The sequence below is a fragment of the Oryctolagus cuniculus genome, chromosome 6, assembly GCF_964237555.1.
Source record: "Oryctolagus cuniculus chromosome 6, mOryCun1.1, whole genome shotgun sequence".
NCBI lineage: Eukaryota > Metazoa > Chordata > Mammalia > Lagomorpha > Leporidae > Oryctolagus > Oryctolagus cuniculus.
The window spans coordinates 125,226,096-125,244,048 of record NC_091437.1 but is presented as its reverse complement, the minus strand read 5'-3'; the positions used below and the strand labels follow the sequence as shown (position 1 = coordinate 125,244,048).

Sequence of the window (17,953 nt, the reverse complement as noted above, 5' to 3'; positions counted from 1 at the left end):
ATATAAGATTATTTGATTTACACATCTGGGTAGTCCAGTGGTGTATATACATGCTTACAATGGTTATATCCTTTCTGAATTGATTCTTTTATCACTATTCAATGTGTGTCTCAAGGGAGTTTCTTGTAGGCAGCATACAGCTGAGTCTTGGTTCCCATCCATTTAGTTAGTCTATATCCTTTAACTTGGGAATTTAACCTATTTACATTCAAGGTGTTCATTAATAGGTAACAACCTACTTCTGTTGTTCTGTTCACTGTTTTCTTTTTTTTCAATAAATGATTCTTTATTTTTTATTTTTCACAGGCAGAGTGGACAGTGAGAGAGAGAGAGAGAAAGGTCTTCCTTTGCCGTTGGTTCACCCTCCAATGGCCGCCGTGGCCAGCGTGCTGCGGCTGGCGCACCGCGCTGATCCGATGGCAGGAACCAGGTACTTCTCCTGGTCTCCCATGGGGTGCAGGGCCCAAGTACTTCGGCCATCCTCCACTGCACTCCCTGGCCATAGCAGAGAGCTGGCCTGGAAGAGGGGCAACCGGGACAGAATCCGGCGCCCCGACCGGGACTAGAACCTGGTGTGCCGGCGCCGCAAGGCGAAGGATTAGCCTAGTGAGCTGCAGCGCCGGCCACACTGTTTTCTAACTATTTTGTATACCCTGATACTTTCTTCCTCTCTTATAGTTAATCTTTGTGGTTTGGTGATTGCCATGATAAGGTTTGATTTCCTTTCTCATTTGTGTGCTTACCGATGAGTTTATACTTTTGCAGGTTTTCATGAGTCAGACCTATTTTTCAAGCATTAAATAAGATACTGAATGCAAACTACTTAGCACGCAATGTCCAGCAGTCAGTAACAGAAAATAACCTATCCTTTTTCTTGCTGGCAAAAAAGGCACCACACTGATTACTGAGTATTTAATGCTCAGGGATTCCACAATATGCACTGTCACATTCATCTGAGTGTGGCACTGTCCCTCAGTGTTGGCTCACAACAACTCTCTCCTGTCTACAGCACTAACACTGCTCTGCCCATCACAGCCCAGAACTGAAGGACGGAGAGGACCCTGGGATGATGTGTGTGCCGGCCACACCATGTTTCTCCACTCCCAAGGGCTATCATTTTTCAAATGTTTTACCCCTAATCCCAAATAACAGACTTTTATTGTAACCCTGTAACACATATAGATCAGAGGGGTAAAGGTGTTCTGAAAATATGACATATATTAAGCTTTTATTGTGATAGGACAGTTGCACTGGCATTAAGAGCAACACCACCCACCTCCAGAACTATTTTATTTTCCCAAACTGAACTTCCATACCTGTTGAAGAATAACTCTCCATTCTCCTCTCCTCCTGGCAACTGCATTACCTTTTTTCTCTTTATGAATCTGACTACTTCTTGGTATTATATCTAAGTGGCATCATATAATATTTGTCATTATCAGACTGATATTTTCTACTTTACTAATATTGCAGTTACAACCTGATACATTATTTTATGACCCACTAATGAGTTGCAATCTGTAGTTTTAAAAATAGCCTTGGGACCAGCACTGTGCCATAGTAGGCTAGACTTCTGTCTATGGTGCCGGCATCCCATATGGGTGCTGGTTTGTGTCCTGGCTGCTCCTCTTCAGATCCAGCTCTCTGCTATGGCCTGGGAAAGAAGTGGAGGATGGCCCAAGTGCATGGGCTGCTGCACCCTTGTGGCTGACCCAGAAGGGGCTCTTGGCTTTAGATTGGCCCAGCTCTGGCCATCACGGCCATCTGGGGAGTGAACCAATGGATCAAAGACTCTCTCTCTCTGTAACTTTACCTCTCAAATAAATAAATAAAATCTTAAAATAACCTTACACAGACCTTCAGGAACAGGATTCCTTCAAACTTAACTGAAGAGAGAGAGAAAGAAAGAAACTTCCTAGTATTTCTAAAAAAAACAAATATGACACAGAGACCTAGTTAGTACCATCAGCCTGGAACTTGGACATGTGAGGCACATTGAGTACTTTGAGGGAATGTGTATCTGAGAAAGGCTACACGGTGAAAAGACTTCAATAACAAGCTCAAAGGAAATGGCAAAAGACCTCTCATGAAAAAATAAAAAAAGTAAGTACTCACTGTACCCAAGGGAGAGAGGGGTTAGTCCTGGGCAAGAGCAAGTGAAAGATTTTTCTGAATAAATCCTGGTTCATACCAGACTAGAGACACTGGTGAGAAAGCAGCTTCAAATGTCAAGATTTACGTTTGAATGTCTTATGAAGCTCAAAAGATCAGAAAAAGTTATCCCCCAAATCCAGGTATGTCTAAAAGTGCAGACTGAAGCAGTCAGACGGAGGGGAATAACACCTGGAGGTCCCAGTCATCTTCTGGTGGGGACTTAATCATTGTTGTTCTTTCTCTGATTTCCCCAGTGTGAGAATCAAGGCTTAGAGAAATAAGAAAAGGTCCCTATACACACACACAAACCTGTAGAACACTGTATCAAAGATGACCAAATCTGGGACTTCTTTGATGGGACCTTGAGGGAGTAGGAGGAAAATAATTCCAGACATGTGCAAAAGCACACACTCAGAAGGGCACTTCCAAAAGGGCATGGAAAATGGGATTAAAAATAAGTTAATTTTGGGGTAGGCATTTGGTCTAACAGTTAAGATGCCAGTTAGGATGCCTCTGTCTCCTATCAAATTCACAGGGTTCGAGTGGCTGCTCCAACTCCCATTTTTAGCTTCCTGTAAATGTGCACCCTGGAAGGCAACAGGTGATCACTCAAGGAGTTGGGTCCCTGCCTCCCATGTGAGGGACCTGGATTGGGTTCCCAGCACTTGGTTTTGGCCTGGCAGAACCCTGGCCATTGCAGACATTTGGAGGGTGAACCAACAAATGGGAGCTCGTTGTCAAGCAGTCTCTCTCTCTCAAATAAATAAGCTTCATTTACGGTTAAAAAATAACAAAAAAAAAACCTTTGAAATCTACACATAATTTTCCATAATATGCATTTCCATAGACATTTTGAAAACCCCTCACTTAATTTCAATTTTTTTGCACCAAAAAAACCTATCTTCATAATTCCATTTTCCACATACTTTTTAAAGTGCTCTCATATATATCAATACAAATACATCTGTGGGTCTCTCTGTATCTGTATCTTTATCTAGTTATATATTTACTTGGCACATCCAAGGATGAAAGCACTCGATAAATAAACCAGAGGTTCAATTTTCACAGCATGGGCTGCATGGCTCACAAACCCTTAAGCCGTTTTTTCTTTCCAGGATGCCACCCATCGTGACCCAGCATTTTGGGGGTGAGGGTATCACGTGTTTTATGTTGCAAGGAGATGACCATGCCACATAGACAACAGTGACAAAGAGTTGGTGCAGATCAAGAGTTTAACGTTATCATCCATCAATTTATAACCAAGGAACATGGACATACACATCAAGATCTGAAGAGTCATTGTGTCAGATGATAAATGCCTAAAATTTGGTGTCTACATGGCCCAAATAAGTGCTTCTGAGGTTAGTCATTTGGGGGTAAAGATCAGAGGGGAAACAAAGGAAACAGCTGTCCTGCTCCAATGGCATCAACCCCAGAGAACCTGGCAGGGTGGCCCCGTCCAAGTAGGGACTGCGACTCCTTTTCCCTTTGGTTCCTCCCAAGGCAGTTTCCTTCTGGGTAAGAAACAATTAGGAGAGTGTTCTTGCTGGATATCTTATTCTTGCTCCCCAGATCCTCTTCCTCACCCCTACCCACTTTCTCCTCTGCCCCCAGCAGACTGAGCCCAGGGACAAGCGAGAGGACCAAGTTGCTTGCTGATGCAGTCCAGAAGACTGTCCTCTGGCTTGTTCCTGGGTTCAGTCAGGGCAAGGTACTCAGAGGACGTAAGGTGGCAGGAAGGGAGAAAAGCGAGGTGGTATTTTCCTTGTCTCTTCTTGGTTAAGAGCTTCGTACATTGGTTTGTTTCCTTTACCAAAAGCAGCTACAACTGCCCAGTCTGAGTTCAAGTTTTGATTCTGGCTCTATCTCTTGCGTCCTTTAGGCCCAAGAGTGGTTCCTAGCCCCAGGGTACCACCCTACCCCTTAACCCTGTTTTCACAGGGTCCTTTCATTAAACTCTCCTCAGTTACCCAGTCTGTGTTGCCATCTGCTTCTTGTTGTGACCGGAGTAAAGGGTTTGGACTTAGTCTTCAGCAACAGACAATGAGTGTGGGCAAATACATATTGTGGGGATTAGAGACAGATCGCTAAGATGGATACCTTGACCAGGGCTCCAGAGGCTGCATCCTTTGCCTCCAGTCCAGGGTACAACAAATGAAAAGAGAAGGCTCCCAAAGGTCAATACTACCGTGGGACCTAAGTTCAAAGGTCAGTATTTACTCGGCTTCAAACGCCATCTCCAAAAAACTGTAACCATTACCAACCTGTTTGTTTCCACTGAAGACAGCAGAGTTTAAGGACTGATTCTCCTGCCTCCAGTCCCTTGCATTGGAGGCTCCCGGCCATTCCTTGAACTGCTCTGCTCCTACTCAGTCCCTAATGTCTCAGCTCGGAAATCAGTTTCTCAAGGCCAAACAGCCTGCTGATGAGAGCCAGAACTTAATACCATATCCCCTAACTTGAAATTCTCTATTATAAATACTATTTGTGGGGCTGGTATTTTGGCACAGCCAGTAAAGTGCCATCTGTGAGGCTGGCATCTATGGGTGCTGGTTTGTGTCCTGTCAGTTCTACTTCCGATTCAGCTCCCTGCTAATGGCCTGGGAAATCAGGGGAAGATGGTCCAGGTTCTTGGGCCCCAGCCACCCACATGAGAGACCTGAATTAAGTTCCTGGCTCCTGGTTTCTGCCTGGCTCAGCCCTGGCCATTGCAGCCACTTGGTGAGTGAACCAGCAGATGAAGCCCTCTCTCTCTGTCCTCCCCCCCCCCCCCCCCCCCGCCCGGTAACTCTGACTTTCAAATAAGTAAATAAAATCTTTTTAAAAATACTATTTTTATTTATAGACATAGCATGATGCCATTACCACTGTGGAAGCCATCCTAAACTGTTCCAGCTTCATCTCAATTATAGGCAAGAGGCCTTTCTTAAATAGTAATGTGCATGGAGCTTATTTTTATAGTCACTCCTTCAGTAATGTCCACTAGTCTGATACACATCCTTCTCAAACCACCGAGAATCCAAGGAGTTTTCAAAGCATTCAGGAAAAATATGTATTATGGAAAAACATGTATGGATTTCAATTTTGTTTTGCACCAAAATAAACTTATCTTTCAACTCCGTTTTCTACAAATTTCCTCGCACTACTTATGGTAAGACAACCTGCCATTTAAAAGTGCCAGGTCTTGTCCAGATTTAGATTTCTCATGTGATAGAATGTACTGGGGCTAACTAAAAGTTTTCTGTTTGTATGAAATACTCGCAGATTATGAAAGCATTTTTTTAAAAGAAACTGGATGACGTTTACTTAGCATTTTCCTTTGGAAAAATATCTTTGTAGTGTTTTATTTTCTCTACTTATACACCAGGTCTTCTAATTTTACTAATATCAATTTCTACCTGAAAAATGATTAATCCCAAACAATTTAAAGTGAGATCAACTGTGAAATATTAGATAAGATGAAAAATCCCTGGTGAGAACCAAAGGCCTGTGATTACAATGTCAAAAGCTTGTTGAAAAATTGCCTGCATTTGATTGCTGGCATAAATTTCTGTTCCCTTAAGGCTCTACATTTCTATAGTGGTAAGCTTTCCACATAAGTAATTTTTATGAATGCTTCAGGTTCAGAGGAATTAACCTTGTCTAAAATGCTTCCTTCAATGATGAAAATGCATTCTTTCATAATTAGAATAAAAAAATCATTTCTAACTTGATACTACTAGTGAAACTAGGATTTAAAAAATCAATTATCCATGGCTCCATATGTTGAGATTTCCTGGTTTCTGACTAGGTAACCTATATTTAGAAAAGACAATCTTTCTATCCATCTGCTAATTCCTCACAGGATGGGTATGCTTATTTATTGTTACACTATGTTCAGGTAAAATCAAGACCTTTCTTTAATAACATATATTTCAGTCACTGCATATTATTAGGTAATAAAGTAGGAAGGTAGTTTTTTTTTTTAATTATTTATTTGTAAGAGAGAGAGTACTTCCAGGTGCTGGGTCATTCTCCTAATGTGTGCAACATCCAGTGCTGGGTCAAGCTGAAGCCAGGTCTCTCATATGGGTGAAAGGGACCCAACTACTTGAACCATTAGCAGGAAGCTGGACTGGGTGGGAGTGGAGCTGGGACTAAAACCCAGGTACTCCAATATGGGATGAAGATGCTGAACCAAAGGCCTGCCTCAGGAAGCTAATTATTTTTAAGGAGCCCAGATGTTCTTGAAATAGAATTTATGAAATATGAAGCAGATTCTTATTAAGCATATAAAGTAATCAGTGAGAAAGACTCCGAGACTACAGGCCAAAATGTTAACAGGGGTTGCCTCAGTGGGATGTGATTACGGGTGATGTTACTTTCTTTAAGTTCCAAATGTTCTTCAGTGGATATCCACTACTACTAATGAAAATAAATACTTTCAAGGAAGAATCATTCACAATTATTGATTATATGAAGTAGGAATCAGAATGCAAAATGGTGTATTATAACATATGTCTTCATAAAATAAAGGTGACACAGGAAAGGGAAAATGATTGATTGGCAAGGTATTCAAATGATGGATGTTGTTCTCCTTCCTAGAGAATGTGTTTGCCAACAAAAAACAAAAAACAAAAAACAAAAAACAAAAAACAAAAAACAAAAAAAAAAAGGAAGGATATCATGAAAGAAGTAAGATAATACTGAAGCCAAGCCCTTGGGGGAGTTTGAAGGCGGGGCACTGAAAGCATTGGACAGCACAGCCTTCTAGAACATGCAGAACTCATATTGTATGACCTGGAAAAACTGTTCTGCTGATGTGGTTGATTTTATTGTCTTGTCTTTTATGGGAGAATGAGAAGACACACTTAACAAGCGTGTGCAAACTATAAAAGGCTGAAGAATAGGATGCTGAAGCCATTTTTCTCTACTATAAATCATGGATGTGTTAAGTGGACAAACACTGGAAATGGGGATAATCAGGCCCTTGCTGCCGCTAAACAGATAATCCCATAGGAGGTATGGAAAAGGAAGCTCTGGAGACAAGATTCATGATATCTGAAGTCCACTGCTGTAGAAAATCACTCTGGCCAGGCAGACTTCACGGCTGGATAAAACTGTGACTATCTGAAATCCCTTGGGTATAAGTTATTTTAGTTAGACAAGTTTTCCTAATTGTCTTGTTTTTAATACCATTTAAGATGTAAATATTTCCAAGAATTGCCTTTTAAAATGAGAAAATTTATTTAACGTGCTTGTTATGCCCCAGGATCTTCATTACGTATACTGATTATTGCATCACTAAGAATCTACTGAGGTATGCATGGCTCTTCTATATTTTGGAGTTTAGAAAACCTGAATTTCCTTTTAGTTTATTTATGTGCTTTTCCTCTTTATATTTAAGTAACAGGTTCTTAGTGAGGGCTGACAAGGCTGCATTTTGAGAAAAATAGCCTTTCTTCCTTGTTCTCATCTGTAGTTCCAAGAGAGACAGCTGCTGGGCATCTGAGATACAGCTAAGTGAGGGGTTATCAGACAGGAAAGACAGCTTGGTAATGCTTCCTAGCTTAATGCCACTACATCATCTTTCACGGGCTTACCTTTGGTCATCAGCTCCATTTTGATTGCTGTTCAAAACAATTCTCCAAAGATCTGAAGAGACCAGTTTCTTCTGGTCTTTCACCAGATTAATATCTGGTAGTTGCAGTTCACAAACTTTGCTTTCAGACAGACTAAATTCTCGAAATGCAACAAAAACTTTCTGGAGTTCATCCCAGTATTCCAAACTACAAGGAACCTATGCAAAAATAAAGCAGAATTTAGAAGGTGCGATTAGAAACTATGCTTCTATGTTTATTCAAATGCAAATTAGCCTTCATCAAAGTTATAACATTAAGATTTCTAAAGGTAGGAAAGGTTACAAAGATGGTAGTTCAGAACTGCTTTTCACAGTTATATTCATCCTATTTATTTTAAAAGACATATTCAAGAATAACACACATGAAAACAGCCATTTTTTAAAATAAAAAAGTAATGGGGAACAAATTCTATGAGGTATTATAGGTATTATAAAACTATAGTAATTAAAAGGTTGTAGTTAGGGGCCAGTGTTGTGGCACAGTGGGTAAAGCTTCTGTCTGTGATGCTGGCACCCCATATGGCCCCCTGTTTGTGTCCTGGCTGCTCCGCTTCCTATCCAGCTCCCCACTAATGTCCTGGAAAAACAGTAGAGAATGGCCCAGTCCATGCGGGAGACCCGGATGAAGTTCCTTGCTCCTGGCTTTGGCTTGCCCATCCCTGGCTGTTGTGGCCATCTGGGGAATGAACCAATGGATGAAAGATCTCTTCCCCCTTTTCTCTCTGTGTCTCTCCCTCTCTAACTCTGACTTTCAAATAAATAAATAAATCTTAGAAAAGACCTACCAACAGTTCGACTAATGTTCAAGTCTCTTAAAAAAAGGTTGTAGTAACATACAGATTAAAAGAGATTAAACAACATAAGAGGTTAGTACAGATGAAATTTTAGTATGTAATGAAGGTCATTTTAAACAAGTAGATGGAAAATAAGGGGGCAAGAAGAGGCTAGCTATCTGGGAAAACCACAGAGGATCCCTATATGATTCTTTACACAAAGTAAATTTTAAAAGGATAAAAATGTTAAAGTCTAAAAATGTAAAAATCTAATAGAAAAAAATCTGTTATTTTTTCATTTTATCATAGTGCAGTCTTTTCTATGTATGGCATGAAACTCATGTTATGGGCCCAGAGTGGGCAGAGGACCTAAACTGATAAAACCACATTTTAAAAAGCCAACTTGGATAAGACAGGTAATATTTAATGACAGATCAAGACATATTTGTCCTGAAAGTGGAGAGATTTCATAAGTTAATGAGAGAAAATGTAAACAAATAAATAAGAGCAGACTCTAACAAGGATGGATTTGACATACAAAATGGTCTCCATGGTCCCCAACTGTGCCAAGTATCTACTTCTTGAAATTCTCTTGATTTCCATGACATACTTTTCTCTAAATTCGCCTCTCTGAGCCATTGTTCCTATATTATTTCCCAGCCTAAAATACCTGCACATGCCCTGCTTTCTCACTGTCTCATGTCTATATCCATCTCATCTATCAAGGACCAAATCAAATGCCATCTTTTTCTGAGTGTTTTCACCTCCCTGGCTAGAAAACTTCTTTTGCTTTTCTGAATGCAAACAGGATTTAAAAATGGGAGTCTGTCTCATAGCTCTGATCACTGTATACCTAGATTATAATTATTTCTGTATAACCCTCCCTGACACCCTCCCTGGTAGGCACATTCCTTGAGGAATGATTTCCATTTGGCTAAGCTTTCGATTTCCATAGCACCTGACCCAGTGTATACAGCAAATGTTAAAAAGACACTGTTGAATGAATGAATGAATAATTCATGAATGAGTGAATGCATACACACATACCAGGTGATTCAATGTCTGGCACATTAAAGATTCTCCACAAAGAAGTATAGAAGATAAAAGTGTGAACTGTAGAATCAGATATATTGAGATTTGATTCCTAGTTTCATAAGTTCTGAGTTCTTGGGGATAGTAAGAGAACTACTCTGGTGAATTTTTGTAAGGATTAAATGAGACACTATTTTATTTAATGCATATAGTAAGAGCTTCAGGAATGTCAGTTCTTCAGTCATGCTCAAAGAACACTCCTGAAGCTTGTATATCAATAGAATCAGGTGAGCTATAAGAGTGGTACTAGTCAGGTTCCTCAGAGGGATTGGACTTGTGGGAGGAAAATAATGAATCTTGAAACTGTGCTTATGAATGCTGTAGTCAGAGTTCAACGTGACTTTCTGCACCCCTGTCAAACTGCTGTGCTATGACTTAGGAGATAAAGGAATACCTCATTGCTTAACTCCCCCCTACCTGCCACTAAGGACACTTGTGATCAGTGGTGGAAGAGAGGTGGGGGGGGGGGCATAAATTCCCAAAAAGCATTTAAGAATTTCACTGGAAGACAGCAAATAAGTTCAGACAAAGCATATTAATCTACCTGTTGTTTTCTTGAAACACAAACAACAATGTAAAGTTCCATATAATCTTAGTGGAGAGGTTATGCAGCAAATGGGGTGAGAAAATACTTGTTTCGGGCACTGTCTCCAGAAATTCTACATTAAAGTTAATATGTCCTGGCTTATGAAAATTAGCTGTCACACTGGAAAGAAGAGTACGACCTTAAGGAGAAAGTACTGGTTAGTCTTGTTGTCCACAGTGAAGGTTGGAAGAGGTCCACAACATAAGGCAATCCAAGCTGGGAATCATTGTGGGAAGTTATTATGCAGTTTAAGGGCAATGAAAATGGACTGTATCAAAACTGGGGCTTACGGAAAGAGGAATTGTGGGACTTAAAAAAGACAGATGTGGAGGAAAGCCAAAGAAAAACCTTATTTGGTTCACAACTTGTATGAGGCTGGCTCTGTGGTTACATACTTCAATTAGAATACTCCAATTTTCCCTGAAAATTCAGCAAACAATAGAAAACTACTATAGACTTACATCCCCAAATATGTCAATTATGTATTTGTTAGGATTTCCTTTATATGCAATATTTTCCTTGATTAATAAAGTAATATTAATAAACTCAAAAAACCTAAACTGTATCCCTGTAAGTACATTCACAAGTCACATTTTTTCCCATTTTAAGAATATATTTGTCTTCAATACTTCAAGACAAAAGTTAGCAATGATAACGTGTATAAGTATTTTAAAGTTAATTTTATTTAATGGTCCATTCAAATGTATATTGTCATAAGTTTATAAAAGAACAGATATATTATCTTCACATTATTTTTCCATGCTAAAAAAATTCATTGGTGTCACACTTAACATAAAATCCTAGACCTGTCACTTAAATCATCACTCTCTGACCTTGGGCAACTTATTTAATAACCCTGAGTTGAAGTTGCATCATTTTTAAATTGAGGGTAATATAAACCTGAACTCCTTTTAGGTCAAATTAAGGTTTTTGGACTTTTGTTTCAATGTCAATGGTACATTTTTGCCAATTTTTAAACAAAGAAGTGATATAGACATATTTATATTTTTTGAAAATTGTGAGTACTAGCTAATGCAATAAAAAGGGGGCATGCATGGGTGTTTTAAGACCCCATATAGAAGTCCAAGCTAGAAATATTGACAGCTTAAGAGTATGGCTGGTGGCACTGGGATAGCACAGGAGAGTGAGATATAAAAATTAGTGTCTAGATGACTGATCAGACATAATTAGTGAAAGGGAAGTGTCAAAGATGACTCCCAGGATGCTAGCCTGAACAACTATGTAGATGCTGATCTCTAGGAATATATGTGTGGAATGTGTCTGGTAGTACATGAGTTTATTTTCAGACAAGTTAGAGATACCAGCGAGCCATCCAAGTGAAAACACTGAATAAGGAGTTGGCTATTCTGGAGGGTAGAAAAGGGAATTAACTGAGCAGAGGCTTTAGCTACAGGTACATCCACCATTATTTTTATTATTTTTATTTTTTTAAGATTTATTTCTTTATTTGAAAGGCAGAGTTAGAGAGAGAGAGAACAATCTTCCATTTACTGGTTCACTCCCCAAATGGCTGCAATGGCCAGAACTGGGTCAATCCAAAGCCAGGAGCCTGGAGTTTCTTCCGGGTCTCTCACATGGGTGGGTGGGGCCCAAGGACTTGGGCCATCTTCTACTGCTTTCCCAGACCGTAACAGAGAGCTGGATTGGAAGTGGAGCAGCTAAGACTTGAACCAGTGCCCATATGGGATGCTGGAACTAGAGGCAACAGCTCTATCTGCTACGCCACAGTGCTGGCCCCATTATTAGCTTTTTGTCAGAGGCATATAATGGAAGGACACAGAGTAATGAAGTATAGAATATTTATCTGCAAGATGATGCTTTTAATTAACTTGGAATGTAAACTTGCTAAAAGAGGATGTGCAAATAGCTTATAGACAGGGAGAAATCAGAAAAGTGTACATAGGTGCACATATAGCTTAACAGAGCACTGTAGCAGGGGCTGTTGAACAAGCAGGCTGCAGAGCTAAGACAGAGTGAGGGAGACCGGGATGCAGGAACTGACGATGTAGGAGGCAAAGCCATCTGGGATGATGAGAAGCTTTTAGAGCTTGTGTGTGGGAGTAGTTAGAGGGGTTGGAAGAGATGACCACAAGAGAGATGAAATCAAGGTGGAGTCTGGGCTGGGCCATTTGCATGGAGGTTGGTGGCCATGAAGAAGAAAGTTGAGAGTCATGGGCCAAGGACTTCTGAGACCGAGAAGAAGTAATCGAAACAGTTAGTGGACAGCAACAAGAGAGAGGGCGCAAGGATGACACAATTAGATGGAATAAGTCTTAAAGGAGTGGAAGGATTTTATAGGAGGATAAAGGAGTAAAGCAAGTGACACTGAGAGCAAGAACACATCACCTCCTAGACCTGAGGTCAAAAGGATGTGAGAATAAACAGCCTCCTCGTCAGAGGGCTGCAATGGTGAGCAGGGTTCCAGGGGATAGTGAGATTTTATGTAAATAAATGAGCCAAAGAAAGGTTTGGAGAGGATGATGAGGTCTAGGGAATCTACTCATGTCATGGCAGGAGTTGCAGAGAGCTCAGCAGAAGGCTGAGGGAGCTAGAGGAAGAGGGAAGTTGGCAAGCTCAGGAAAAAGAGACACACACTTCTGTCTAGATAGGAAAGGACCAAAGGACATGGCTGATTGTTTGAGGGGTGATCAGGATGAAGAGAAGCAAGGCATGTGTTGAAATGAAGTCCTGATTTAGGAGGGGTGGGAACGATGCCTGTGGTTCCAGATGCAGCCTGTGGCTTTTATTTTTTTTTAACTTTTATTTAATAAATATAAATTTTCAAAGTACAGCTTTTGGATTACAGTGGCTCCCCCCGCCATGACTTCCCTCCCACCCACAACCCTCCCATCTCCCACTCCCTCTCCCATCCCATTTCTTTTATTTTTTCAATATATATTTTATTTAAGTTATATAAGTTTCATGTATTTCCTGTTTACCATTACAGGAACACAGTGGCTGTTTCTTAAAGCCTATTTTGCATACTATGAGTTCTCAGACCACTATTCATGGCACATGCTTAATGAGAGTTTTAAAATTAACGAATGGAGACACAGTACTTGCTGAAAAGATAACAACATTGAGTTTCTCTAACAGTCTTATTCTAAAAACATTTTACTTTATGTACTGGTTCCACCATTCAGATTAATTTGCAATCATACTCATTTTTAACAAACCTTGAGTTAGCTCACTAATTTCTTTTGTCTTTCAGTTAAGGTGCTGGCATCGCCCAGCTAGTCTCTAGGTTAGTCGTGACATAATTAAACAAAAATATCTACTGTGGTCAGAGTGTACTTACAGCTTCATATGGTAGCAATTAATTATTTTCAAGGAGTAACTCTGGGCTCTATTTTGTGTGATCTATTTAAAATAACTTTATTATGTACTTTTAGGTTTGAAAGAGATGATGTGAATGATCTTTAGTTACATATCTATAACTGAGGATTTATTACTAATGCCTGTACAGAATAACTTGAAGGAAAGATGACTATTCCAAGACAGTTTGGTTGCCAAAAAATAGTTCAGAAAGCCTGAATATCTAATACTGAGTCATGGGAAGTGGGAACAAGTAAATTGGTTTCACTGGAAAACATTTCACATATAACACATGGTACATTTCAAATGACTGTCAAGATTATATATATATTTTTATTACATTTTGTTTTCCTATCTATTATTTGACAGGACCTAACAAATTAGCCAGCCATACATAATAAACTGTACTCTAAGCATATGTGGTCTTTGCATATGAGTGTATTTTAGGTTGTATATCTGCCAGTTGGTAAGAGCACATCTATTTTTGCATTTAAGATGTGATTCTGCAATTTGTTTCCATTCGATGGCTAATTTGGGAAGATCTGCATGTGTGTCGGCCACTTAAAAACATTTTTTGCAACAAAGAATATTTTGGCACTTAATTTGTGTTTATTACTTAATGGTACTGCCAAGACTACCAGCAGGGTTATAACTGGCCATCTGTCCTCACGGACGAACAGACGAACAGACTGGATCTCTTTGGGCACGGGCTCCTGAAGCGCAGCATTATGCTTTAGCACACTCAGTCCCACTAACCAACCTAGGCAAAGGGTACAGATGGATTATCTTCCTTATATATGTATGAGTGATAAAGAACTGGTAGGTAGAGAAGGGAAGATCCAGCAACCGATGTATATCCTATCAAGCTGCTCTCACTTTCCTTTAGGTTATGAGAACAAAGCAGTTTCCATCCTGGACTTGTTTATTACAGCCTGGTTAACGCAGAGGATACTACCCTCATCGCTCCTGCCACATCTCCTAGGATGTCAAGTCAGCGGGCGATTACAACAGCTACTTCTCCACCTGCATTCTCGGGAGCAGCAGTAATGGTAATAGCGAGGGCAGCTGTGATGAAGAAGAAAACTATCTTTTGGATACCTGCTTACAACTTACAAAGGTTTTTCTTACACATTATCTTACTGAAAAGTTAATTGTGTCTCAAAGAAGTCAAGTAACATACTCATGATCACACATTTAGTAAGTGGCACACCTTTGGCTGTAAATCTATGCTCTGATAATTATTTTTAAAGAATAGACCATATAAGGTGTCATTTATAATTTCCAGTTCCAGCTTCTTTAAAGTGGATTCTTAGGAAGTGGTCTGAATGCAGAGTAACTTTGATTTTTGTCACTTTTCCCTGTCGTTTATAGTTACTTCACTTGGAGGGTTTCTCCCTCTCCCCTCCTCCCATCACTGCTCTTCTGCTTTCAGCACTGTGAATACGCCATTTCTGGTCTCTATGGTTTCTGGTGATAAATCAGCTGTTAACATTTTAAGTCTCCCTAATGTGACGAGTCATTTCTCTAACGTTGTTTTCAAGATTCTTTGTCTTTTGACAGTTTGTGTCCAGGTGTGGTATGTATGAGTTTATTTTACCTGGAGTTCACTGAGCTTCATAGATGTATAATGTTTTTCATCAAATTTGGGAAGTGTTCAGCCATTGTTTTAAAATATTTCTTCCCCTTTCTCTACTTTCTCCTGGAACTCTGATTGTACATATAGTGCTTGTGTGACAGGTCTCCGTTCAGTTTTCTTCTTCTTTTTTCTTTCTGATCTTCAGACTCAATCTCATTTGATGTTATCTTCCTTTGCTGATTTTCTTCTGCCTGTTCAAATATGCTGTTGAGCCCCTCTAGCGAATTTTACAATTCAACATAATTTTCAACTCCGAAATTTCTATTTATTTTTTAAACATCACTAGAGGTTGAACATCTTTAATCCAAAAAATCACAAATCCAAAATGCTCCAATCTGAAATTTTCCAAGTGCCAACCTGACACCGCAAATGGAAAATTCCACACCTGACTTCATTTGATGTTTGTAATCAAAACATAGGTGTACAGTGCACCACACATTTATTTTTTTAAAATATTACATGAAATTACCTCCAGGCTATGTGTATAAGGTATATGTGGAACATAAACGAATTTCATGTTTAGACTTGAGTCCTATCTAAGATATTTCATGATGGATATGCAAATATTGCAAAATAAAAAAATCCAAAACAGTTTTGGTCTGAAGTCTTTTGGATAGGGGTTGTTCAACATGCATTAATCTTTATTGTTATTCTCTTTTTTAATTCTTATTTTTTGCCATTCTGTATTTGATGAGACATAATTCTCATACTTTAGTTCTAAGACATGGCTTTCTTTAGCTTTTTGGACACAACTTAATAAACGTGATTTAAAGTGTTTATAAAGTACTATATCTAGATGTCCTTAGGGATAGTTTCTAGTTACTGATTTTTTTCTTCTTTCTTTGCATATGTCGATTTTTTTGCTGTAAATGTAAAATGTTATGTGATATGACATTTCATATTAATAACATATTATCTATATTATAATATTTATATTTATATAAATAATAAGTTATTTATATAAAGTAATATATTATTAATAATAAACAATAGAAACTGTAAAAATCAGATTCTGAACCTTACCAGGATTTACTGTCATTGCTATTTGTTGTTCATTTGGTGATGTTTATGAACTAATTTTATAAAGTTTGTAATCTTTGCCACATGGCCACTGATGTTATTGCTTGGTTAGCTTAGTAGTCAGTTAACGGTTAGATGGAGATTTTCTTCCAAGTCTGGAATCACTAACCTCTAATTCTTTCCTAAAGGGCCTTTTGTGCCTGTCTGGACAGTCCTTCAACTCTGCCTTAGTCTTCACTTCCTGCTTTCACAGAGCCTTCATGAGGTGAGTGTGCAGGACACTTGAGATCTTCTGTGGTCATGTGTACAGGCAGCATGCCTTTGTAGTTTTCCAGGAATATTTTAGAGTTTTTCAAATCCCCTGTGGACATCTCATTTCTTGACTATACCTTTTCAAGTTTCTGGTTAGTCTGTTATTTACTCCAATAGTTTTCCATTGCTTCAAGCAACTTTAAAATTACTCAAATGCCTCTAACAGCTTTTGATATTCATCTCCAAAGAGTGAGGGAAGAGGTGGTGAGGCTTTGTACACTGGAAAGCTACCAGGTAACTTTTGAAAGAGTAATCATTATTAATAAAAAGTCATTTTACTTCATCAACAAAGCAAAAGTATATACTGCTCTGGGGCCAGTGCTGTGGCACAGGTTAATCCTCCACCTGTGGCACTGGCATCCCATATGGGCACCAGTTCACGTCCTGGCTGCTTCACTTCCAACCCAGCTCTCTGCTATGGCCTGGGGAAGCAGAAGATGGCCTATGTGCTTGGGTCCCTGCACCCACATGGGAGATCCAGAAGAAGTTCCTGGCTCGCTTTGGATTGGCCTAGCTTGGGTCATTGTGGCCTTTTGAGGAGTGAACCAGCTGATGGAAGACGTCTCTCTCTCTCTTCCTCTCACTGTAACTCTACCTCTCAAATAAATAATAAATAAAATATTTTTTAAAAAGTATATACTGCTCTTTTAACAATACCAACATGGTGACAATACCAAAATGCAGAGAATTCACTGTTAAGATTAAAAAGTAGGTAAGTGCAAGAGTTTTTAACTGCTGAATGGAGAAGACTATGTGGATAGTTGAAAAACAGAGAGTGAAATAGACACATTCAGCAACTGAAAGAGACAGCCATATGCAGAAAAAAGGATGAATGGATAGCACTGATAAACACTAAAATATTAGTAAGTTAAAAAAACCAGCTTTGCTTCTAGGCAATAATAAGAGAGTTCTACTTTTGAATCTGTTAGGGCTTAACTGTCCTTTTATACATAAAGGCCATTTCTTATAATCGGTTATTTATAATTTACCATAGGAGTCACATATTCATTACATAGAGTAAAACAAATTGAGTAGAAATAATTTTCAACAGTTAATATGATTAAAATGTATCATAATGGAATCTTTTTGTTTTCACTTCACTGTAAAAACCTACTTTTTAATCACAGATAAAACACATTTTTGTGATGAAATGTTTTAGCTTATAATATTTTTATGTATCTGCTTTTTAGTTGATTTTCAGAAGAAAAAGCTTCTATACATCTTCAACTAATAGCAGCCATACCAAAAAAAAAAAAAGAAAGAAAGAAAGAAAGAAAGAAAAACCTTTATAATATTGGAACCAGTTGAGAAACCACAAGTATTCAAATGCAGGAAATCATGATTTTATAACATTTTAATGTGATCTACTCTAGGGAAACAAAGTTAACCAAACCCTATTTCTGTACAGGAAATATTCCAGCGTA

At 39.0% G+C, this 17,953-nt stretch overlaps 1 protein-coding gene across 11 annotated transcripts in view; it reads right to left on the bottom strand.

The window, feature by feature from the left end:
• Nucleotides 1-17,953, bottom strand: part of VPS13B (vacuolar protein sorting 13 homolog B) — a 778,478-nt gene that overhangs the window by 105,469 nt on the left and 655,056 nt on the right. For all 11 annotated transcript variants that reach the window (XM_051844655.2, XM_070075348.1, XM_051844658.2 and 8 more), the window contains one exon: nucleotides 7,737-7,933. In XM_051844655.2, the coding sequence (XP_051700615.2) occupies nucleotides 7,737-7,933 (197 nt within the window). The remainder of the gene's footprint in view (nucleotides 1-7,736; nucleotides 7,934-17,953) is intronic.